The sequence below is a fragment of the Anomaloglossus baeobatrachus genome, chromosome 8, assembly GCF_048569485.1.
Source record: "Anomaloglossus baeobatrachus isolate aAnoBae1 chromosome 8, aAnoBae1.hap1, whole genome shotgun sequence".
NCBI classification, from domain to species: Eukaryota; Metazoa; Chordata; class Amphibia; order Anura; family Aromobatidae; genus Anomaloglossus; species Anomaloglossus baeobatrachus.
In genome coordinates, this window is record NC_134360.1 from 123,513,299 (window position 1) to 123,539,319 (window position 26,021).

Genomic DNA, 26,021 nt, shown 5'->3' on the forward strand with positions numbered 1-26,021 from the left:
CCATGAAAGTAAATACAAAGGGTTCACATCTAGATGCAAACCATTCATCAATTCCAAAAATAGACAGGCCAGAGTTAAATTTGCTGAAAAACACCTCATGAAGCCAGCTAAGTTTTGGAAAAGTATTCTATGGACAGATGAGACCAAGATCAACCTGTACCAGAATGATGGGAAGAAAAAAGTTTGGAGAAGAAAGGGAACGGCACATGATCCAAGGCACACCACATGATCCAAGGCACACCACATCCTCTGTAAAACATGGTGGAGGCAACGTGATGGCATGGGCATGCATGGCTTTCAATGGCACTGGGTCACTTGTGTTTATTGATGACATAACAGCAGACAAGAGTAGCCGGATTAATTCTGAAGTGTACCGGGATATACTTTCAGCCCAGATTCAGCCAAATGCCGCAAAGTTGATCGGACGGCGCTTCATAGTACAGATGGACAATGACCCCAAGCATACAGCCAAACCTACCCAGGAGTTCATGAGTGCAAAAAAGTGGAACATTCTGCATTTGCCAAGTCAATCACTAGATCTTAACCCAATTGAGCATGCATTTCACTTGCTCAAATCCAGACTTAAGACGGAAAGACCCACAAACAAGCAAGACCTGAAGGCTGCGGCTGTAAAGGCCTGGCAAAGCATTAAGAAGGAGGAAACCCAGCGTTTGGTGATGTCCATGGGTTCCAGACTTAAGGCAGTGATTGCCTCCAAAGGATTCGCAACAAAATATTTAAAATAAAAATATTTTGTTTGGGTTTGGTTTATTTGTCCAATTACTTTTGACCTCCTAAAATGTGGAGTGTTTGTAAAGAAATGTGTACAATTCCTACAATTTCTATCAGATATTTTTGTTCAAGCCTTCAAATTAAACGTTACAATCTGCACTTGAATTCTGTTGTAGAGGTTTCATTTCAAATCCAATGTGGTGGCATGCAGAGCCCAACTCGCGAAAATTGTGTCACTGTCCAAATATTTCTGGATCTAACTGTATGAGTGCTTACTTCCTGGACAGCAGATTGTGAAGGATGTAGCACAGGAAACATGGCAGTGGTTTGACCCGCAGACACAAATTTGGTACCCTGGTGTTCTGCCCACTTACTGGGGTGCTTGGCTGCCATGTGGTTCCGCATATTAGTGGTGCTCAGGTTGCCTTTGCCCTGGCCTCTGGTCAACGTGGTATAGCAGATGCTACAGATTACAATGTTTTTCTTGGAAGGACATTCAGAAAAAAACTTCCAGACAGCGGCTGATCGCCCCCTTGCCCTGACTTGGGCCACTGTGGGGGTGTTCTGCAGAACACTTGACTCAGTTCTCACTCTGGGCAAACCACTACTTGGTGCCTGTGTTGGTGCTACATATCCATCTTCCTTTGTGCTGCTGTGCTGGCTATGCATGTCAATGGTCAGTGGACTCATCATTGACCACCTCCTCTTTCATTTCATCCTCCTTCCCACTTGAGATTGTAGGTTGATCTGATGGCAGCTGTGTCTCATCATCATCATCATCATCATCAGCCTCCACCTCTGGAGACAGTAAATCAGCTTTCTCAAACTGGCTTTCTTCTGGCTGTAGGTCATCAAATACTTGTACAGCAATGCACGCCACCTCCTCACGTCCCTCTTCAATGCTGTGCGTTGAGAGGCCAGAGCCAACCAAAGGATACGTACACAACAGATCCTCAGAGTGGCCAAGCTTGAAGGTCATATGTCTCCTGTGACTGATGACGGAGGGAGGAAGGAGGACTAGGTTGAGGATTGAATGGGCTAGCCTTCTGTGTATCCACAGTACTGTGTGGTCATGGAAGATTTCTTGCTGCTTGACAAATGTGAAGAGGCCTTGTCTGCCATCCAAGACAGAATCTGCTCTCGCTCTTCTGGCTTCCACACACGTTTACATTCCAGACCGGTAAATTTGGCAAGGAAATTAGTGGATGCATCAAGCTTCGTCTGACCTGACACAGTGCTTTGTTGCCCACCACTGACAACAACACACCCACGTCCCTGCCCCTTAACAACTGAATTTTTGTCATTTTGAGTTTTGTTGACATGTGCAGATATTGATGGCCCAAACCAAAAAAACGTTGACCCCAAAAATTGTGGAAAAAGTTCAAGTGAGTACTTTGTACCAGGCAGCACAAAATGGTAGAGTCCTGCTTTGTATTTGCAAAGGCCACTACAAAGTCCTAATGTGGCTAATGCGGACAGATGGCACAAGTCGGGCTGTGAACCCCTAAATATTGTGGAAACAGGAATAGTGTATTTAGTATCAGGCCACAGTAAATGCTAAAGTACTGCTTTGTAACTATTTGCAAAGGTCACTAGCAACGTATTAATGTGGTTGATGTGGACGGATGGCACAAGTCAGGCTGTGAACCTCTAAATATTGTGGAAACAGGAACAGTGAGTTTAGTATCAAGCCGCAGAAAATGCTAGAGTACTGCTTTGTAACTATTTGCAAAGGCTACTAGCAACGTATTAATGTTGCTGATGTGGACGGATGGTACAAGCTAGACTGAGAACCCCTAAATATTGTGGAAACAGGTCCTGATTCCCTACCTAATTCACAATATCTCCCTCTCTGCTGTATCCTTACTCAGTGGTTACAGCTCTTAAAACAGCTATTGTATTCTGGACGGCACTATGGAGGTAGAGACACGCTGCTTTAAACCCTGTGCCTGCTCCAAAATCTGTCCCTCCGTGTGCTACACTGACCTATACACTGCAGGCAGCCCTGAAAAGGGCGTTTTGTGTTATTAATAGGCCTACACTCTACCGAGCAGCTGGTCGCTGTATCGTTATATTCATACAACGATGGCTCCGGACACAATGTGCACAAAATGGCGGCAGATGGGCTATTATAGATCCTATGATGCTGCGCGGCCAGCCAATCACAGTAATCCCCCAACCAAGATGGTTGCGGCATTACTGTGATTGGTTAAGAAGCCCAGCATGGTTAGTGGCTGCAAATCAGACACCAGAACGGCTGTACGGGACATCTGAATATAACGAGGAAAATATACGAAAACTCGCAATAACGAATACCGTACTATTCGTGTGAGTAGCAAATAGTATCAATTACATTTGCTGATCACTAACCCCAACCACTTAGAACCATGTACAAAGACTATTTCTTTACTAATGGAGAAGGGTATCTCTAAAGCATTCAAAGCTATGCTTCCTTCTTCAGACCAATTTTCTTTCCCATTTGTGTCTAGATGGAAGAGAGACCTTGGACGAACCTTCTCAGAGGACGAATGGAGTTTTGCGTTTCAACTTACCAAAAAGGCATCTTGCTGTATTAACCCCTTATAGTCTTCTAGGAAGTTGTTGTATAGATGGTACTACCCTCCTTAAAGGATTCATAAAACATTTCCCCAATTGCTCACCTACATGCTAGAGATGTCAGAGGGATATTGGTTTTTACTTCATGTTTGGTGGTCATGTCCTCTCATTGGGCCATACTGGCAACAAATTTAAGCTCCTCTGACTACACACTGGTCGTTGCCCATGTTCTCACCCATGCCAGAACTACAATAGCCTCAAACTGAAAATCCACCAAAGTGTCTACTAACCAACTCCTGAATCGTAGAGTTCATCAAAACTGCACAATGGAACATATGATGGCCAGTAGTTTAGGGAGAATGTCCCTTTTCAAATCTCATTGGCAATCCTTGCTTACATTCTCCAAATATTCCTGTGATTAATTTGGTACTATTCATTTAACTGTTGTTGGGGCTTGCCCCTGATTTGATCCTGGTGGTTTATTGCTGAATTTTATGCATATCTACCATTTAAGAAAGAAAAATAATACAATATAATGGTTCAATCCTTAAAAGGAAGCAAAACTTAATTACTGATTACCATAACTATTTTTCCCTTCCCATTAATTCCTCTTGTCCCCTTCCCTATATCTCGCAGTACGAGCTGCACTGTTACTATTCATTATATGTGATTTTCTAATAATTGTCCAGCACTAAACTGTATTATACTCTGAAATTCAATAATAAAATGTTATTGTAAAATCCATAAATAAAGATAATCTCATTCTGAACGCTGTAGTGGTTGGTGAGATATATAGCCTTAAGGCTGCTTTACACGCTGCGACATCGCTCAAGCGATCTCGTTGGGGTCATGGAATTAGTGACGCACATCCGGTCGCTTTAGCGATGCCATTGTGTGTGACACCTATGAGCGATTTTGCATCGTCGCAAAAACGTGCAAAATCGCTCATCGGTGACATGGGGTCCATTCTCGAATATCGTTGCTGCTGCAGTAACTATGTAGTTCGTCGTTCCTGCGGCAGCACACATCGCTCCGAGTGACACCGCAGGAATGAGGAACCTCTCCTTACCTGCATCCCGCCCGCAATGCGGAAGGAAGGAGGTGGGCGGGATATTCGTCCCGCTCATCTCCGCCCCTCTGCTTCTATTGGGCGGCGGTTCAGTGATGCTGCTGTGACGCTGAACAAACCGCCCCCTTAGAAAGGAGGCTGTTCGCCGGTCACAGCGACGTCGCTAGGCAGGTAAGTAGTGTGACGGGTCCGAGCGATGTTGTGCGCCACGGGCAGCGATTTGCCCGTGTCGCACAACCGATGGGGGCGGGTACCCACACTAGCAATATCGGTCACGATATCGCAGCGTGTAAAGCGGCCTTTAAAGTCAAAAGTTATAAAGTCTCAGTGTATGTGGCGTGTGAGTTGCAAGGTGGCAAACTACATATGCGCCCTGCTGTCTATGAGTTGCTATCTAGTGAAAAAGAGGAGTATATAATTGGCGTGTATCAGAGGTAGGCTTACTGATATAATAATTTTTATATCTATATTTATTAAACGTTATATTTTAGGTCTTGTTTATCCTATTGTTCACTGCTCCTCTTGGATTCAGCTATTTACACTATTGCTACTGTGGATCCCCAGGGCTATTTGCTATTTTTGTATTCTATACCTACGCTTAATGGCAGGTTTCCTTTCTACTGATTTGGACACTAGACAATGGGCCACGGAGGCTAGAGATGTATTTTCCGAAAAAAACCTTGTATTAAAGAGATATACACCCACCTTGAGTGGGGCATTCAAGGATCTCACCAAGGTTTATAAAGAACGCATAACATCGTGGTGGGAGGTCCAGTCCTTGGAGAGCTATCTAAAAGACAGGATAGTCCCACGGCATTTGAGGATCACACTGCAGCCTGGATTCCGACATAAAAATACGGATTTCATGAGCCTATGGGAGAAGGAGGCGACGGATAGCTCCCTTAGGCTCATGAGACTGTTATTAGAGGAAGAAAAAAGAATCTCACTAGTTTGGAGGATTCTCTTAAGGAACATATTGATATCACCCGTAAGTTCACAAACGAGGTTGAGTTTGCAAACAAAGAGCTAGTTTTGCAGGGAGTAATTGAAAAGTTCCAATACAAATTAAAAGAAAAGAAACATAAATTTTATATAAGGGACCTCCAAGACTTTAAAGAGAATAGGGTCTATTTCCCTCCTAACAATCGTAATACCAGACATAGTGAGACTGACATCTCCTCAACGGACGCAGAGTTTTCTGATTCGGATACTAGGAACAATTCTTTCAGACCCCCACAACAATATAAAAAACAGAGAGGAAGGGGAAGGTCCAACTACAGAGGAGCTTCACATAATTTTGGCAACAGGGGGGGTTTTTTAGACAACCAATATCACCTGAGGAGCAAGGGTCAGCTCAACCAGCTAGTATAGGTGGGGCTCCTCAGGTGATAAACTTGTCTTCAAGATCCCTCACTGAGATGGATTTATCCATTTTGAATAAGGGCTTGTCTTTTGTGCCGACCACTGACTTTGATGAATTTGAGGCGGTTAAGGATTTGCACCTTTTTGCAAGACGCCTCAAATGGAAGAAGTTCTTTGGTAGACAAACGGAAAAAACATCAGCTGAGCTTGGGATTCCAGAGGAACTTCTCCAGGATGTTAGACTGCTTTTCCACCTTGGAGATACCAACCCGAATGATCTGGGCGAAGGCCCCTTTACTGGTCTGAAGAACAAGAGCATGAAAATGCCCCCAGTCATGACCGAGATTGACGCAATTGATATATTCGTCAATCTAGTCACTGAAGATATTAGAAACAACAGGGGGAGGCATAGGGGTCATTATAATCTGACCAAGGCAGAAATATCCAGCCTGAAAAGTCTGGAGAATGATTCCAGTATCACCATCAAACCCTCTGATAAAGGGGGGAATGTGGTGATACTGGACTCCAGTGACTACAAGGATATCTGTTTAAATATCCTTGGGGATGAATCCTGCTATGCTATGCTAGACTCCAATCCACTTCAGGGATATAGGGAAGAGTTGAAGATCCTATTGGAGGAGGCATTGGGGTCTAATCTAATTGATAAGAACGAGTTTGAGTATCTCTTGCCAGTCTTTCCGGTGGTGGCGACCTTCTATATTTTGCCAAAAATACATAAGGGCTTGAGTCCCTTGAAGGGTCGCCCCATTGTCTCGGGCATCGGTGGCCTAACGGAGAAACTCAGTGTGTATGTCGACAAGATCCTGCGTCCCTTTGTGCTGTCCCTGAATTCCTACCTCAGGGATACAACTGATTTTTTACGCAGGATAGAAGACATTTTCCTTGAGGAAGGGATGTTACTGTGCTCCATTGACGTGGAAGCCTTGTATTCATCGATCCCGCATACGGCGGGAGTAGAGGCAGTTAGATACTTTCTGGGATCAAGAGGTAGTCAATTCTGCCAACATAACGACTTCGTTATAAAAGCTTTGGAGTTTTGTCTCACCAGGAACATCTTCACATTCGGAGGGAGGCTCTTTCACCAGCTCAGGGGGACTGCGATGGGGAGCTGCTGTGCCCCATCGTATGCTAACCTCCTCCTGGGCTGGTGGGAAGAGACGGTGGTGTTTGGTGGCCTTCTGGACACCGAGGACGTCGTCTTGTGGCTAAGGTACATTGACGACGTCTTCGTGGTCTGGAAGGGCCAGACTGAGTGTTTCCACCGTTTCATCGCCAAACTCAATGATAATACCATTGGCTTGAGATTTACCAGCGAGGTGGGTACTAACAGCCTGGCCTTCCTTGATGTGTTGGTGGAAAGAGGGACAGACGGTCGCCTCTTGACTACAACATTTAGGAAGGCGACGTCCTCGAATTCTTTACTTAGGTGGGAAAGTGCCCATCCCGTCCCACTGAAGAGAGGAATCCCGAAAGGGCAATTTGTAAGAATGAGGCGTAACTGCTCTGAGGAAGCAGGCTTCAAAGAACAGGCCCATGATCTAATGGGACGTCTAAGGGATAGAGGCTATCCTGAGGGTATTATCCATAGAGCGTATACCTCTGTACACAATATGGATCGTACTAAGTTATTGAACCCTGAGAGGAAAAAAGAGCCTGAAGACGTCCTGAGGTTCATCACGACCTACAATAATGGAGCGGGGTGCCTCAGGGGAATCCTCTCAAGACATTGGCATGTTTTGCAGATGGACCCCTTGGTTGATAAACATTTGCTAGTGCAGCCGTCTGTCACCTACAGGAAGGCCAGATCCCTGGGTGATAGACTGGTGCATAGCCACTTCAGCGAGGGTGGGCCAGCGACGGCGAGGGACGCAATTAGGGGCTGTTTCAAATGCCACGACTGTGTGAATTGCAGGTTCATTGAGGAAGGCAAGGAGTTTTCGGACCAAAAGAACAGTAGGAGTTTTCCCATAAGATCATTGATCACCTGTAAGTCAAAGGGGGTCATTTATAGAATGAAATGTGTTTGTGGAAAACTCTATATTGGGAAGACTATTAGGGAGCTGCGACGAAGAGTGGGGGAACACAAGAATGACATCCTCAAAAAGAATGACACCCCGGTTGCCCGACATATTAACAACTTCCATAATGGTGATCTGAGAAGTTTGAGAATTATGGGGATTGATCTTATTCATCCCCCGCCCAGGGGTGGAAATTGGGACAAAAAGGTACTCCAGAAGGAGTGCTATTGGATCTACCACCTTGACACGATGGCACCAGGAGGTCTGAATGAGTCACTGTCCTTTACACCCTTCTTGTAGGAGCACTTTAGCCTATAGGGTAAGTATAGGAGGGCGAGACGACGGCCGAGTGGGGGCACCATATTTGCGGGCTCTTTTAGGGTGCCGACCCCCACATGATAGGTAGGGAGAGGATTTACTATAGGGGTTTGTTAGCGGGCACCTTAGTTGCTTCTTTCTGTTCCTGTGGTTTCATGCTGCGTCTGTTGCCCCTTCAGTCCCCTACGTGGTCGCTGGCCAGCCTTCAATCTATATAGGGTGTTATCTACCCTTAGATCTGGATGTTTGGATATAACGAGGGGTAACCTGTGGGCCACCCCTTTAGGATTTCAGGTGATTCCTCCAAGTTATCTTATAAGAGATGTTTTCCTCTTTTTTCCTCTTTTTGATCTATAGAGGTATACTGCTTTAGGCCATATGGCTCTCTGTGTGACCCTTTTGGGACAACCTGTGCTCCGATCCTCTGTTTTTAATTACTGCTCATTTATTTTACTAGGTATATCTCTCCTACCTGCTATGTGGTTACCAGTGTCAATTTCAATTTTGATACACTGCCATGTATGGCCTTTTGCCTACCATGCGGCGGTTGATCGTCAGCATGTGTTAAATTTTGTGAACCGCCGCTCTGGATCTGTGAGGTCGCATCTTGGTTGCGATGGCAACGCGTCCCTACCTTCCAGTGCGAGCGGTTCTCCAGGATATGATGTCACTGGACTGGGCTACGCTCTCTTCCCGAGACGCGGCGCCCGATGACGTGCACTTCCGGTTTCGGTATGCACGTCACTGAGTGGTATCGTGCCATTGCGCATGCGCCGGGATATAAATGGAGCATGCTTCCGGGACGCCAGCGCGGCACTTTTCAAAAGGTTCACTATGATACACGCTGTGTGCGGTGAGTTCTTTGTCTATGGGGCATATTGATAGGCCCTTATAATATACTGCTTAGGGCTTATGTTATACACTTTGTTTTTTTTAGTATCTTGGGCATGACATTTACTGCACCTTTGGCGATTTTTGAGGCAGTACCCAAGGCCTTTCACCCATACTCCCCTGATGATTGATCCCCAAGAAACGCGTTGGGAGTGAGTGTTTCTGACAGACATGTGGAGTTTCATTCTGTGGCATTCCTGTGGGATCTGAAGAGCTGATTGACAGCTCCCCTAGGAGACCTAAGTACTTTGATACAGTCGCCCTGCCATCTCTTCAGGATCTGGTAAGAACGTTCCCTATAGGGGATCCAATGAGAAATACGTTTTCCCTGATCCTTATGAAGCAGTCTTGAGACACTATTGCTTGTCATTGTGGTCTCTAGTATTTGGCAACAAGAAGGTATGTGTCTCTGTTTGTTGTTCTGATCATCCCTTGGGTAATCTGTAGGAGGCTCCCTATTTCTTCTGAAGGTTGCCATCTTGGATTCCTATTACCAAGGTTGATCTGATTTGGGCTCGTCTAGGTATGCCCTGATATAGCACTGGTATATACTGTGTGCTGTTTTGCTCTTACTCACTTGTGAGCTGCTGCTCATTTTTATATCTATATTTATTAAACGTTATATTTTAGGTCTTGTTTATCCTATTGTTCACTGCTCCTCTTGGATTCAGCTATTTACACTATTGCTACTGTGGATCCCCAGGGCTATTTGCTATTTTTGCAATTGGGATGAGCAGGGTAAAGTTTCGGGAGTCACATCTAATTGATGCAACAATTATAGGCGGCTGCAGGCTGCTATTTTTAGGTTAGGGGGCCCAATAACTAGGGGCTGCCCCAACCTGAGAATACCAGCCGCCATCTGTTGGCTTTATCATGGCTGGCTATCAAGATTGGGGAGGACTGTATGCAGTTTTTTAAAATAATTTATTGAAATCATTTAAATTAAAAAAAACCCCCACAACATATGGATCTATCTTATTTTGATACACAGTTAAGATAAGCACATGGCTGGGGCCTGCAGCCTGTAGCTACATGATTTATCTGTGCTGGGTATCACAATATAATATCCCCCCTAACTGCAATTTTTTGTATTTATTTTTACACCACTATAGATTCGCAGACAGCGTGTGTGATTCTGAGCAGTCACACACACTATCACACAGGGTGGGGGAGCATCTGACTGCAACCCGTGATGCGGGGACTGCTGGTGGGCAGGCAAGCAGTGAATATGTATGAAGGTATTGAGGTCCCGGAAGTAATGTTACAGCAGTGAGTGAGACTTGGTTAGTATAACACTCATGCCCTAATCCCCCTAGCTCTTTCTACGGTACCACCATTTTAAAGCAGAATATTCAGGTCCCCATAGACTTATATAGGATTTGGCATACGAGCAGATATTTGGGATTAATTCGAGCCAATCCTGAATATCTGCGGTTTTGCCCATTTCTACTTGTATCCCTTTCTGATATGTTTTTTGTGAACTTTCATCTATGTACTGCTCTCCACCTATTTTAATATGTAATACATATTTTAATTGTATATCAAATAAACTAATATTTTTTTCTGTGGTTATTCATATTTTTGTGGTGTAGCTTACTAGTCTTTATAGAAATATCACTCCAGCAACAATTTATATGCATCCATAGTATTGTGTAGAAATAAAAACATACATGGAAAATAAAAACACTTACAACTGTACTTATTATTGTGATCCAAATAAAGACACAAGACGGAAGCATAAAAATAATTATTTTAGTTCATAATTGTGATGATTTTTTAGTCCAAGATCCAAATATCATACAAAAACTTGACATCTTTATAACAATTGATAATCTACTGTATCTTCACTGATTTTATGAATGTTCATATACAACTCTTTCGCACCCATTTCTCCAAGTCCAATACCTTTTCATAAAAAGAGAGGCTGCTTGCATCATCTAGATCCATCTGAAGGGGAAAAGAAACAGATGCACATGTTACAATATATTTGCTCTAATATACCGTATTTTTCGCTTTATAAGACGCACCTGATTATAAGACGCACCCCCAAATTTGGTGAAGGAAAAGAGATTTTTTTTTAATGTTAAATGGGGTCCATCTTATAATGCCAGTGTCCCTCTAACAAATCATATAGGGTATGTCCCTCATAGCCCCCCACCCTAAAATTAGCCCCCTTAATCTGGATATGGCCCCCTTATATTGAATATAACCCCCTTGTGATGGCACACGTTCCCCTGTGCTGCCTATGGCCCCCTATGGATTGCATACATTCCCCTGTGCTGCCTATGGCCCCCTATGGATTGCATACATTCCCCTGTGCTGCCTATGGTCCCCTATGGATTACACACGTTGCCCTGTGTTAGATAACGCCCCCATGCTGCTGCCCATGGCCCCTATAGATCGCACAAGTCCCCCTGTGTTAGATATCGCCCCCATGGTGCTGCCCATGGCCCCTATATAGATCGCACAAGTCCCCCTGTGTTAGATATCGCCCCCATAGTGCTGCCCATGGCCCCTATATAGATCGCACAAGTCCCCGTGTTAGATATCGCCCCCATAGTGCTGCCCATGGCCCCTATATAGATCGCACAAGTCCCCCTGTGTTAGATATCGCCCCCATAGTGCTGCCCATGGCCCCTATATAGATCGCACAAGTCCCCCTGTGTTAGATATCGCCCCCATAGTGCTGCCCATGGCCCCTATATAGATCGCACAAGTCCCCCTGTGTTAGATATCGCCCCCAGGCTGCTGCCCATAGTAAAATGAAACACTCTTTCCTTACCTCCTCCAGCGTTTATCTCCCTCCTGTATCCCTCCGTGCTTCTCTTCTTCCACTTCCTGGTTCTCAGTGCGGTCATGTGATCGGCACAGCAGACTGAGATCTCTGCCTGCCTGATCACAGTGGAAGCAGGGACACGGGGAGAAACGCTGGAGGGGGCAAGTAAAGCTTTTTTATTTTAGAATGAGCAGCAGCCTGGGGGCCAAATCTAACACAGGGGGGGCATGTGCCATCACAGGGGGGCGCAGGCTCATATAATATGCACCGCTGCCCCAACCCATCACTGCGTGCGATTTCAGCACCATTGGAGATGGACAGCAGCTTAGCATATTATATGAGCGGGAGCAGGAGATCAAAGGCTGCAGCCCGCAGCGTTCCCCTGCGCTCCAGAGCTGCTGCCCCCACCCCCCCTGGACCCTGCAGTGTACATATATATACACCCCCCCGTATATTCGGCTTATAAGACGCACCCCCTACTTTCCCCCAAAATTTGGGGGATCAAAAGTGCGTCTTATAAAGCGAAAAATACGGTAAATGTCCAAAAAACACTGACCAGGAATGACTCACTCCCATTCTGTACCTGCCACTGACCACAAGCGACCTATGGAGCCTCGTTCTGAGAAAAAAAGCTCCATAGAATTCAATGGACATCGTGGGACCTTATACAACTGTATTATGTTGGAACTTCGAGGATTTATTTTTAATTAATAAATTGGTGATCGAGGGAGTCTATTAAAGTAAACTATCTTTACCTGTTTGTGTGTGTGTGTTTGTTTGTTAGCTCTACAATTACCCGGGTAGTAATGGGGGTGTCTGCTAGATATCTCTCCATTACAAACCCCTGGGCCTGATGTCAGTTGTCAATTCCCAGCTCACATCAACCCAAAAAATGTTACCTCAATTGCCAATGCAATAGGGCAACCGGGAAGGGCCAGGCAAAGCGTTATAATTGGTGAATCTAATGATTATGCCACTTCTGGTATGACTGCTGGCTGCTATTTTCTTAACCGGCTAATATTAGCCCCCAGCTATCTGATTTACCTTGGCTGGTTATCAAAATGGGGGGACTCCACATCATTTTTCAAAATAAAATAACTAAAGAAAAAAAAAGCCCCCTCTATTTTTTATAACCAGTCAAGATAAAGTTGACAACTGAGGGCTGTAGCCTGGAGTTGTCTGCTTTACATTAAATGGCCATCAAAAATGTCGGAAGACCCCACGTAATTTTTTTTAAAATGTATTTATTTTGTTTACAGCAGCGTACAAGCAGCTTTCCCGTGCCAATTTTTTTTTTTTTTTGCTGCGCTACAGCTTTTCAACAAACTTTAATCAGCATACGAACAGCACCCAAACTCCAAATCTGACTTTTTTTTTGAAAATTTCATGTTTGAATTTGAGCCCCGGATACCAGGTGTTTGGTACAAATCTCGAACTTTAATAAGGATGAGCAAACCTGAACGGTAAAGAGTAAGCGTAATTTTAAACTTTTATTTCATACATCAATAGTACACATGAAAATAAGCCGCTTTGTAATATATTTTGTCAGGCAAATTTGCTTCTTTTTCTACCAGAACTAACCAGTTATTATCAAAATTCTTAATTCTGAGGTAAAATCTGTATTCAGTGAAGACTATCCCATTACTGAGGGAGGAGATGGCAGATGGTGCTGATGAGATTCTATATACAGTTGAAACCAGAAGTTTACATGCACTATCTATCTATGAAGACACATCTGCAGGTTTTTCTCACCATCTGACTGAAATCAGAATAAACCTTTTCCATTTAAGGTCAATTAGGAACCAAAATTATTTATAATTGCCAAATGCCAGAATAATGAGAGAATGTTTTAAGAAATGTTTATTACTTTCTGCACAGTTGAAAATTTACATACATTTCATTAGTATTTGGTGCCCTAGCCCTTAAACTGCATGACTTGGGTCGAACCTTTTGGATATCCTTCCATAAGCTTCTCACCATAGTTGGTGGAATTTGGGCCCATTCCTCCTAACAGAACTGGTGTAGCTCAGCCATGATTGTAGGTCGCCTTGCTCGCACCGGCCTTTTCAGCTTTGCCCATTCATTTTCAATAGGATTGAGATCAGGATTGTGATGGCCACTCCAAAACATTGACTTTGTTACCCTTAAGCCACTTTGCAACCAGTTTGGCAGTAGCTTCGGGTCATTGTCCATTTGGAAGACACATTTCCACCCAAGCTTTAAGTTCCTGGCTGATGTCTTCAGTTGTTGCTTCAGTATTGCCACATAATCTTCTGTCCTCATGATGCCATCTATTTTGTGAAGTGCACCAGTCCCTCCTGCAGCAAAACAACCCACAACATGATGCTGCCGCCCTTGTGTCTCACAGTTGGGATGGTGTTCTTATACTTCAAAGCTTCTCCACTTTCCTCCAGACGTAACGATGCACATACAATCGGTCAGTCAATCTTACTGACTGATCACTGCATGATCGTGTAGGGACATGATGAATATCAGCACTTGCCTGCAGGATCACTGCAGGAGCTTGGGTCAGTTGACAACGGAGCCCTTGCTTTAACAGTCAGGGACGCCATGTGTTATCACTTTTACCATACCGTAAGCAGCATAAAAAAAAAACTCCAAAAACAATTTCTGAATTACTTTTTTTTGTTACTACTGGAACACAAAAATCGGAATAAAAAGCAATCAAAAATGATTATGTAACCGAAAACTGTGCCAATAAAAATGTCATCCCGCAAAAAAATAAGACCTCACATGACCCTTTTGAAAGAAATATAAAAAAATAAAACATGTTAGCTCACAAATTATAGGGATTAAAAAAAGTAAAAATAAATAAATAAAAAAATCATGATATAAATCTGATATCTCTGCAATTGTACTGACCCTAAGAATAAAACCGTCTAATAACTCATACCACATGGTAAACAGTGTAAAAAATAAATAAAAGACATTCTTGACCCGTTGATTTGTTCATTCTTTCTCACAAAGATTGCAGTAAGACTTACCTCACATTTATCCTGCGCTCTACACTGAGCGCTTACACTGTGGTTTCCATTTAAATCTCTGAAATACTTGATTCAGATAAAACTCCTGAAGAAAATTCACTATAATGAGGCAGATAGAGTCACCTTGGACTGTCTCTGTCCTATGATCCGGTCATGCCCGTATTTTTAATGTATGACCCCAGCACTATTAATAAAGTAGAAAAGGAAGACTGGCACCAATATGATTTGAAACAAAATTTGTTTCTTTATTGTTTTATTTCACAAAACATGTGTCCAAAAAAAAAGTGTTAAAAAAATTTCAGTCAACAATATAAGACGTTTTGACAATATTCCAAATCATTGGTGCCAGTCTTCCTTTTCTACTTTATTAATAGTGCCGGGGTCATACATTGTTGTAATTTTGATAGATTTTTTGACTCTTGTGCACGGCTTCATTAAGCCTTGCAGCAGTGAGCTAGGTCTTAATCATTATAGACTATGCTCGTAGTTTTAGGCGTGCATAAAGCTCCAGTTGGCCATCTCTTCTGTGCACATCTCAAAAGCTAGATATCACCAAACAGAAGCCACACAGAGTCCAAAGTAACTGCTGCCTCATTAGTAAATGGATTCTTCAGGGGCTTCATCTGAATCACGTATTTTATCGATTTAGATGCGAAACCCCGCCACAACATGGTGTCCAAAATAGACAATTTTATGCTCCAAAAATCAAATAGTGCTCCTTTGCTTCCAAGCCCTGCCGTGTGCCCAAACAGTAGTTTTCCACCACATATGGCATAACATATACTCAGGAGAAATTGCACAACAAATTGCCTGGTGCAATTTCTCCTGTTACCTTGTGAAAATGCAAACTATGGAGCTGTAGCAACATTTATGATGGGAAAAAAACTATTTTTATGGCTCAACATTATAAAATTCTGTGAAGTACCTGTGGGTTCAAGGTGCTCACCAATCATCTAGAGAAATTTCTTGATAGGCCTAGTTTCCAAAATGCTACGACTTTAGGTTTTCAGATTGCCCACCTTTAATAAAATACTGCCCAGCTCCCTAATTGCTCCACTGAGCAGCTACAAAGCCTTAAGCCAGCTTTACACCTTACAATTAGGTATGCGATGTGACACGCAGAGGTCGCATATGCGATTGAATGAGATTGCACGTAGGTCGTTCATTTGCTGTCACACGTGCGTTAGTAGTCTATGTTAAATTGATCAATTTTGTGTGCGATCCTTTAGATCATGTGTTCTGTGACGTATGCATTGGGCACCCTTTTTTGTTTTTTTATTTATTGACTTGCCAAGCGTGTGTAATGTGTAGGGATGTGTTTTTACCATGTCATCTGCCATTCAGCTCTGCTACATGGCCGCTAACAGCAGACACAGACAGCCATGTAGCAGAGCTGAATGGCCTATGACAGCAGACACAGACAGAGCCGCACTGTCAGAATGAACTCGGGTGAACTTCACCCGACTTCATTGTCATGCTGCGGCTCTGTCTGTGTCGCGTCCTGATTAGCGGTCACCTGTGAAGGACTCACCGGTGACCGCTAAACTCCTGAGTAACTGAATTGAGCAGCCCTCTCTCATATACTCACCGATCTCCGGCGCTGCACGGCATTCACACTGCTCCGGCGGCTTTTACTGTTTTGAAAAAGCCGGCCGCCCATTAAACAATCTCGTATTCCCTGCTATCCCCGCCCACCGGCGCCTATGATTGGTTACAGTGAGACATGCCCCCACGCTGAGTGACAGGTGTCACACTGCACCTAATCACAGCAGCCGGTGGGCGTGTCTATACTGTGCAGTGAAATAAATAATTAAATAATAATTAAAAAAAATGGCGTGCGGTCCCCCCCAATTTTAAAACCAGCCAGATAAAGCCATACGGCTGAAGGCTGGTATTCTCAGGATGGGGAGCTCCACGTTATGGGGAGCCCCCCAGCCTAACAATATCAGCCAACAGCCGCCCAGAATTGCCGCATACATTAGATGCGACAGTTCTGGGACTGTACCCGGCTCTTCCCGATTTGCCCTGGTGCGTTGGCAAATCGGGGAAATAAGGAGTTATTGGCAGCCCATAGCTGCCAATAAGTCCTAGATTAATCATGTCAGGCGTCTATGAGATACCCTCCATGATTAATCTGTAAATTACAGTAAATAAACACACACACACCCGAAAAATCTTTTATTAGAAATAAAAAACACAAACATATACCCTGGTTAACCACTTTAATCAGCCCCAAAAAGCCCTCCATGTCCGGCGTACTCCAGGATGGTCCAGCGTCGCTTCCAGCGTTGCTGCATGGAGGTGACAGGAGCAGCAGCAGACACAGCCGCTCCGGTCACCTCCACACAGCAAATGAAGACAGCTGTGCGATCAGCTGAGCTGTCACTGAGGTTACCCGCTGTCACTGGATCCAGCGGTGGATGCAGCGGTGGCCGCGGGTAACCTCAGTGACAGCTAAGCTGATCGCGCTACTCACCGCCGCTCCTCTCACCTCCACGCAGCAACTGAGGTGAGTAGCGCGACCAGCTGAGCTGTCACTGAGGTTACCCGCGGCCACCGCTGCATCCACCGCTGGATCCAGTGACAGCGGGTAACCTCAGTGACAGCTCAGCTGATCGCCGGCTGTCTTCATTTGCTGTGTGTAGGTGACCGGAGCGGCGGTGTATTCTGCAGCTCCGGTCACCTCCATGCAGCAGCGCTGGAAGCGACGCTGGACCATCCTGGAGTACGCCGGACATGGAGGGCTTTTTCGGGCTTTTTAAAGTGGTTAACCAGGGTATATGTTTGTGTTTTTTATTTCTAATAAAGGATTTTTCGGGTGTGTGTGTTTATTTACTGTAATTTACAGATTAATCATGGAAGGTATCTCATAGATGCCTGACATGATTAATCTAGGACTTATTGGCAGCTATGGGCTGCCAAAAACTCCTTATTACCCCGATTTGCCAACGCACCAGGGCAAATCGGGAAGAGCCGGGTACAGTCCCAGAACTGTCGCATCTAATGTCTGCGGCAATTCTGGGCGGCTGTTGGCTGATATTGTTAGGCTGGGGGGGCTCCCCATAACGTGGAGCTCCCCATCCTGAGAATACCAGCCTTCAGCCGTATGGCTTTATCTGGCTGGTTTTAAAATTGGGGGGGACCGCACGCCGTTTTTTTTTAATTATTTAATTATTTATTTCACTGCACAGTATAGACACGCCCACCGGCTGCTGTGATTAGGTGCAGTGTGACACCTGTCACTCAGCGTGGGGGCGTGTCTCACTGTAACCAATCATAGGCGCCGGTGGGCGGGGATAGCAGGGAATACGAGATTGTTTAATGGGCGGCCGGCTTTTTCAAAACAGTAAAAGCCGCCGGAGCAGTGTGAACGCCGTGCAGCGCCGGGGATCGGGGATCGGTGAGTATATGAGAGAGGGGGATAGACTGACATGGACAGAGAGTGAGGGACAGAGATAGTGACTGACAGAGATTAGTAAATGACAGACATTGTGAGGCGCTTCAGAACGCAGCTTTTCAGCTGCGCTCTGAAGCGGACCTTTTTTAAGCTGCGGTGCAGAGCGCACACCTGCGCACACATAGCATCAGACACCAAAATCGTATGAGGGATGTCACACGTTTCAATTCACTAGGTTCATACAACAAAACGTCCAATGTATGAGGAATAAACGACGTGTATGCGATCACCGTATTTTCGTTCAATCTTGATTGCACGTAGGTGTCACACGCAAATACGTCACGAACGATGCAGGATGTGCGTCACTTACAACTTGACCCCAACGACGGATTGAAAGATTTATTGAAGCGTGTAAAGCAGGCATTAGAGGGAGCCATTGGTTGCAAGCATTCTTTGGTTCTGTCAATCTCTCAAGTGCCATCTAAACGTTGCTACTCTATTTATACTCATCAGGGTATCTGGATATAGTCAAGTACGTAAATGCCTAATATTTACATTCTAGAAAACGTTTGTCTAAATATATACATTTAATGTATTAAACTACAAAAACCCATTTGCATTCTACCACCTCATCCCACCCCATAAAGAGCATCTTGTCTTTGGAAATGGAGTGGAGCTACAATACAATACACAGGCTATGCAACCCCATTGTTTCATTGTACAGCCTTCTTTATACACAATGAATATTGTTTCAACGTTTTTATAGTATCATTTTCCCGTTTTGAAAATTGTTGTATACTTACCTTTAGTGACACAACATAATTATTTCCTAATCCTGATGTGCAGCTGTGATATTTTGCCAATGGATCAAGAGATTCCGGTTTCTGACTAAGAAGCCAAAGCTAAAAAGAAAAACAAAAAAACAATAAAATACTTATTAAATTCAATCACCAGGATTTAGAAGTTCTTTGAATATTATTGGGGAAAAAAAAGAAACTGTTACAAACGTTAACTCCTTTAGAATCAGACCTAATATCGACAGATCTTTTTATACATTTTCAAATCTGAAAGGAAAAAATAAGCAACATGTGGCTGAGATTTCAGAAATCCCCTTCACTTTGCTGGTACACAGTAAAATGCTGGAATTCCATAGCAGAAATGCAAAATTTGAACATAGCCTTAATGCACGTGAGACAAAGGCTCCTGAGAACACAAGTATGTTCTAACAGTAAGACAAACATTAGGGTTGATGTCAACTGGCCTGCATGTTATCTGAATGAATGAAGTGTGTTCACGAGGAAAACAGGAAGATGAAACTAGGACCCTTTGAAGGCATAATTGAGGGAAATAACACATTGATCAATACAAGTCTTTGATCATAGCATCACCAGGTTCGGATAGAAGTACATAAATAGCACATGTAGCACAGGTGGAGGAAGAGGATTAAGAGACTTTAAAGAAGCACTCTATGGGATATGGGAGAAGAACCCCCTGACAATCAACAGAGAGAGAGATGGCTGTACAATCCAAAGAGCATTTATTCCAAGCAAATCAAATGGTCCATAACATAATCCAGAAAACAGAGGGTAAAATTGTCCAGTAGTGGCATAAATGTCCCCGTCTCTCTGAGAAGTCCCAGCTTCTCTCAGTGGATCAATCCTTCTTCCTTCAAGTTCTCAAACAGACTGCCTGAATCTCCCAGGTAAGCAAAGGGTTTACAGTTGGCTGGCTCTAGGCCCACCTCCCCCTGCACCCAGGGACGAAAGCGCCTCAAGAGGCTATAACCTTACACTATAGGGGGTGATTACTTACAAACAATACAATGTACACAGAAGCAGTACAAATAAGACAGTGAACCAAGCTTGAAATAGGAATCAGTACAGCAAGATACACCCCCTCCCATATCCCACCATCACAACCTCTCCCTCCTTCTGAATGAGTATGCCATGAGGTCTACACAGACCTCTGTCCATCTCACTTAAGTCCATGTTGCTCAGCTGTGGATAGTCTATGGTTCTTCTTGCTGGGATAGTCCATCAGCATTCTGGTGTTGGCTTCCACGTTTGTATTGGATGGAGAAGCTGTAGGTAGTCCCTTGTACAGCGATAGGGTTGGAAGGACAAGCTTCCCTTTGTGTCCTCCTTCACTCAAACTGTGTTTCCTGCACCCACAAATCGGCATTGTAAATCTCCACAGCATTTTCTAGGAGAATATCTGCAGGCAGGCCGCTCATCACCCCAACCACACATTGCTTGACTCCAAAGCCAAAGTCCAGATTAACAGTCGCCTTTGAGATATTCCTTTTTTGTCCTCCAGCCAATTCAATAACAATCCCTGGTCCATGATGTATCGCCTCTGGCCGAACCAACCGGGGATCATCTATTGTGAGAAATGCCCCGGAGTCACAAAATCCAATGACTTTGTCCATCCAGCACAATCTCCTGTAAGTGCTTCCTCTGATGGTAGTTCGGCTGTAGAGAATGAACAGGTCGATTTGGTGCAAGGTCATTCCTCAATCGACCAGCAGGGCAAGTTTTTTGCAAATGCCCAGGTTGCCCACATCGATAACATCTCCTCTGCATCGTGCTCCTTCCAATGTGCATTCTGGAGAAGGCAGTAGAAGAACTTGGTGACAAAGGCCAAAGTCCATACACTCCAACAGGGGCATCTATGGTGCAAGGGTCAGCGGTACACTCCGGTGGAGTTGATGGTAACTCTTCCTCAGGCGGGATGGAATGCACAAAATGCACTGGACAAGATGGAGGTGCATGGGGGTCCCTCAAAGTCCTTGTGGGACAACTGGATTGCAGGTGCCCAGTTTGCCTGCACCCATAACATCTTCTCTCTGTGATTCCCCCCAGGGTGTGGTCGGAACTGTTGGGGCCCAGGATTGTGAGCCGTGGTCATTGGCCTGTGGCTGGTTGGAAGGGCAGATATAACTGGAGAGGGCTGGGGCACAGAAGCAGGCTGTGTCTTATTGACCAGAAGCCCCTCCATTGCGGTCGGATAGTAAGGGCCTCATCAGCAAGGGCAGCAGCTCTATCCAAGGTATACAGTGTGCGCTCTCTGACCCACTCCCGTATTTCTGAGGGACACTTGTAAAGAAATTGTTGTATAAGAAATACCTGCATGACGTCTTCCACAGTGAAGACTTCTGCTTCCAGCCATCTCAGACATGCCTGGGACATCTTATAAGCATACATTCTAAATGATTCCCCTGTGGTGCATGGGAGGTCTCGGAACTGTGCCCTATGTGAGTCTGGGGTGATGGCATGGTATTCCAGGATAGTCCGCTTTATAATGTTATAATCCTGGTTCTTCTGTGAGTCAATGGTGTGATAAGCCTCTGCCAGGCTTCCGTTCAGGAGTCCCACTAACAAACACATGCAGCCAGAGTGGGGAACCTCCATCATGACACACTGCTGCTCAAAGTCCTTGAATAACCCTTCCACATCTCTGGAAGCCTCATCAAATGGCTTGAGGTCCGCCAGGGTAATCCGTATAGGCTCCTGGATCGTTGGGTTTACACTCCAACTCACATTAATCCCTCTGTCGGACTCCATTGCTTCTTGTCTCCTCTGTGCTCGGCGAGCAGCCTTCTCCTTATATTCCTGAGATACACTGGGGCCAAGAGCTGCCATCTCTTCTTCGAACCACACCACCCACTGGCTTTTTCGGGAAGGGATCCCTGTCCCCAGTATTTGTTCGTCAGACATCTGGGAGGAGGTGGACTGGCTCACACCCACAAGTAGATCAATTAAGGCTTCTTTACTCAGTACCTGGTAGCTCAGGCCCAGATCTCTGGCTCTCTCCTTTAGACTGGAAGCAGTCCAGTTTCTGTACTCACTCTGTTGGTAGATATCCATTAGGCTGCAGTGTTAATCCAACTGCTGCCACCAGTTGTCACGGGGTTCTTCTCCTATATCACACAATCAACAGAGCGAGAGATGGCTGTACAATCCAAAGAGCATTTATTCCAAGCAAATCAAATGGTCCATAACATAATCCACAAAACAGAGGGTAAAATTGTCCAGTAGTGGCATAAATGTCCACGTCTCTCTGAAGTCCCAGCTTCTCTCAGAGGATCAATCCTTCTTCCTTCAAGTTCTCAAACAGACTGCCTGAATCTCCCAGGTAAGCAAAGGGTTTACAGTTGGCTGGACTCTAGGCCCACCTCCCCCTACACCCAGGGACGGAAGCGCCTCAAGAGGCTATAACCTTACACTATAGGGGGTGATTACTTACAAACAATACAATGTACACAGAAGAAGTACAAATAAGACAGTAAACCAAGCTTGAAATAGGAATCTCTACAGCAAGATACACATCCCTCCATATCCCACCTTCACACACTCCCATTAAAGTTTTTATTCTATTACTATATTGCAATTACCATATTATATGGCACTGTATACTTAATTGCTCAGTTTGCTTTTCTACGAAATAGATTCTAATCTTTTCTCTGCTATATGGATAAACAGGAAGCCTCTTTTCCCTGCATGAATCATTCACCTCTTCATCTACTGACCCAGCTGCTCCCTCATTCCCCTGCCAGGGACTTGGAGTGATGACTCATGCAGGTAAAATAGAATTCCTGTTTATACATAGAGCTTACAAGGATGAAGCTAGTCAGTTTTTCATCACGTGATATCATAGACCTAATGGAAAAGCAGAAAAATTACCTGGGTAGAAGGGCAAAATGAGCAATTGTAAGTACACAGTGCTATATAATATGACGGTTTTAAAATAGAAAGGATAAAAACTTTGATGGGAGTGCTTCTGCAGGGAAGTGTCTCTGGAGCAAAGGTGGAGTATTCAGGATGCCGTATCTGGCAGAAAGACACTTGGGTAAGAAGGTCCAGGAAACCATGAAAAGGGCCCTACTAAATAGGAGGACATATGAAAAAGAGGATGTTATAAAATATGAGGAGCAAACCATTATAGCACAACAAGGAAGCAGAAAGCGAGATGCCAATTAGACAATGACTGTAAATGGCAGTCAGAGTGTGAAGGGTTCCTTTCTCACAACTATGGCATTATAGAACCGATTGGAATGTTATCTACTTCTGGATAGCTCATAGATTTTAAATGTCTTGGAGGACCACATTCTTGTTATGGTCATGTAGCAACTCACAAGGGAAATAGGTAACACATTAAAAACTACAACTGACCCTACCGCTTCCTGTACAGACTGGGGATCCCAAGTCCACAATCCCTAGTTTTTCCTGCGTAAATTGGAAATGCCTAGACCATAGACTAAATGATGGCAACTCAGACCCATTCTGCCTGATCGGATGTCGAGTGCTTCACGTTTCTCCTAAAAAACAAAGGGCAGTGAAGACTGAACATTACCTACAGAAGGGAAGGTGTGCTTTAATAGCAAGTGATCCAAGAGCGAGTAATACAAACAACAAAATACAAGGAGAGGGTGTAAATTGCTAACAAATATGCTATTCATTAACAACAAACAGAAGATAGGTGAAGAGTAAAGAACAAACAGCAGAGAAAGGTATTCTATCTGGTCTGCCACTGATTGGCATAAAGAAACAGCAAAAAGGCTGGACATTAAAATGAGAATATCACCAGCAGAAACACCAGCAGGGGGGAAAGTATTTAAAGCCGCACTCAAAAAGCGATAGGGCAGACAGGTAGGTAAACTAACACAACTGTTACCCTAATAGAACTAAAGCAAGGATAACAGAAACTAAACACCTGAAGAAAAAGGCATATCTGTATCTACTGTGGTCCGCAAGACAAAGAAGCTGAGCACAAAGAACAGGCTCAAGGGTTCGAATACAGATGCATGACAGTCCTACTCTGCAGTGTCTTAAACACAGCCAAGCTCCCCATAATGAAGGCAGGGATGTTGTGTTACCTCTCTTGACTTCCTCGTATATACAGAACTCAACAAGAGGACTTGAACAGTGATTATTTGATCGCATAGATAATACACTGCACTACTTGTATACTGCATGGCTGCGGGGAATGAAGGTGCTGCGGTGGAGCGGGTCATCGGGGGCATAAGCAGGCTGCAGCAGCGCCTGCCGTGACCACGTGGGCCCGCTCATTACATATGCACGCCCATCATCCTGCCCATCTCTCAGCGCTGAAGCTGGCACTGACGTGTGGGCGGGGTGATGGGCGGGGACGTGCGCGCATAATTAACAGCTGGCCGTGATCACCCCTGGCAACTACAGCCTGGAGTGATCATGTGCGGCTGTATTCACTGCCCCCCGCGCATCATCATCAGTGCGGGGTGCAGTGAATCAATGTACTCACTGTTCCCCTGCAGCACCGCGATGTCCTCCAGTCTGCCGGCCGCGCTGTGTGGATTGGAGACTAGCGGTGCTCACAGCGATGACGTCATCGCTGTGCGCACGTGTCCTCACAGCTGCGCCGGCAGACTGGAGGACATCGCGGTGCTGCAGGGAACGTGGCCGGCTTAACACAGCGCTGCCGGCACAGACAGGAGGAGGAGCCACGCTGCGTGGAACGAGGAAAGGTGAGTGTAAACGTTTATTTTTTGTGTGTGCCGCAGGATGCAGGACATAGCAGGATGATGGGGGTATATGAGCAGGATGATGGGGGTATATGAGCAGGATGATGGGGGTATATGAGCAGGATGATGGGGGTATATGAGCAGGATGATGGGGGTATATGAGCAGGATGATGGGGGTATATGAGCAGGATGATGGGGGGTATATGAGCAGGATGATGGGGGGTATATGAGCAGGATGATGGGGGGTATATGAGCAGGATGATGGGGGGTATATGAGCAGGATGATGGGGGGTATATGAGCAGGATGGATGGGGGTATATGAGCAGGATGGATGGGGGTATATGAGCAGGATGGATGGGGGTATATGAGCAGGATGGATGGGGGTATATGAGCAGGATGATGGGGGTATATGAGCAGGATGATGGGGGTATATGAGCAGGATGATGGGGGTATATGAGCAGGATGATGGGGGTATATGAGCAGGATGATGGGGGTATATGAGCAGGATGATGGGGGTATATGAGCAGGATGATGGGGGTATATGAGCAGGATGATTGGGGTATATGAGCAGGATGATGGGGGTATATGAGCAGGATGATGGGGGTATATGAGCAGGATGATGGGGGTATATGAGCAGGATGATGGGGGTATATGAGCAGGATGATGGGGGTATATGAGCAGGATGATGGGGGTATATGAGCAGGATGATGGGGGTATATGAGCAGGATGATGGGGGTATATGAGCAGGATGGATGGGGGTATATGAGCAGGATGGATGGGGGTATATGAGCAGGATGATGGGGGTATATGAGCAGGATGATGGGTATATGAGCAGGATGATGGGGGTATATGAGCAGGATGATGGGGGTATATGAGCAGGATGATGGGGGTATATGAGCAGGATGATGGGGGTATATGAGCAGGATGATTGCGTATATAGCAGGATGGGAGCACATATCAGGATGGCAGTATATAGCAAGATGGGGCTATACCAGGATAAGGGACATAAATATATACACAAGGCAGGAGGATCATTACCAGGCTGGGGTACCTTAGTAGAGAATTTGGGGATATTAACCCCATAACAATGTCAGCAGCAGATCCTCACCCCATAACAGTGTGTCATGACCACACTTTTTGCTTAAAATTTTATTTTCCTATTTTCCTTCTCTAAAACCAGGGTGCGTCTTATGGTCCGGTGCGTCTTATAGTCCGAAAAATACGGTATTTAGCATATATAAATGGCCATTTGTATATCTGCCCAGTTGTCACTTGAAGTGGCAACTGGGCATATATACAAATGGATGGAAAGGAGAAAAAGATTCAGCTCACCTGCTAGCCAAACTGCTCAAATCCTTAGGGTGCAAGGGTCCGCTG

General features: G+C 44.9%; 1 protein-coding gene across 1 annotated transcript in view; it reads right to left on the reverse strand.

Moving 5' to 3' along the window:
- Nucleotides 1-10,699: 10,699 nt before the first annotated feature.
- The window catches only part of HSD17B7 (hydroxysteroid 17-beta dehydrogenase 7), a 110,449-nt gene continuing 95,127 nt past the window's right edge, over nt 10,700-26,021 (reverse strand). The window contains exons 8-9 of the mRNA XM_075321979.1: nt 18,949-19,047; nt 10,700-10,914 (exon numbers count right to left, since the gene is read on the reverse strand). Of these exons, the coding sequence (XP_075178094.1) occupies nt 10,831-10,914; nt 18,949-19,047 (183 nt within the window). The 3' untranslated portion in view covers nt 10,700-10,830. The remainder of the gene's footprint in view (nt 10,915-18,948; nt 19,048-26,021) is intronic.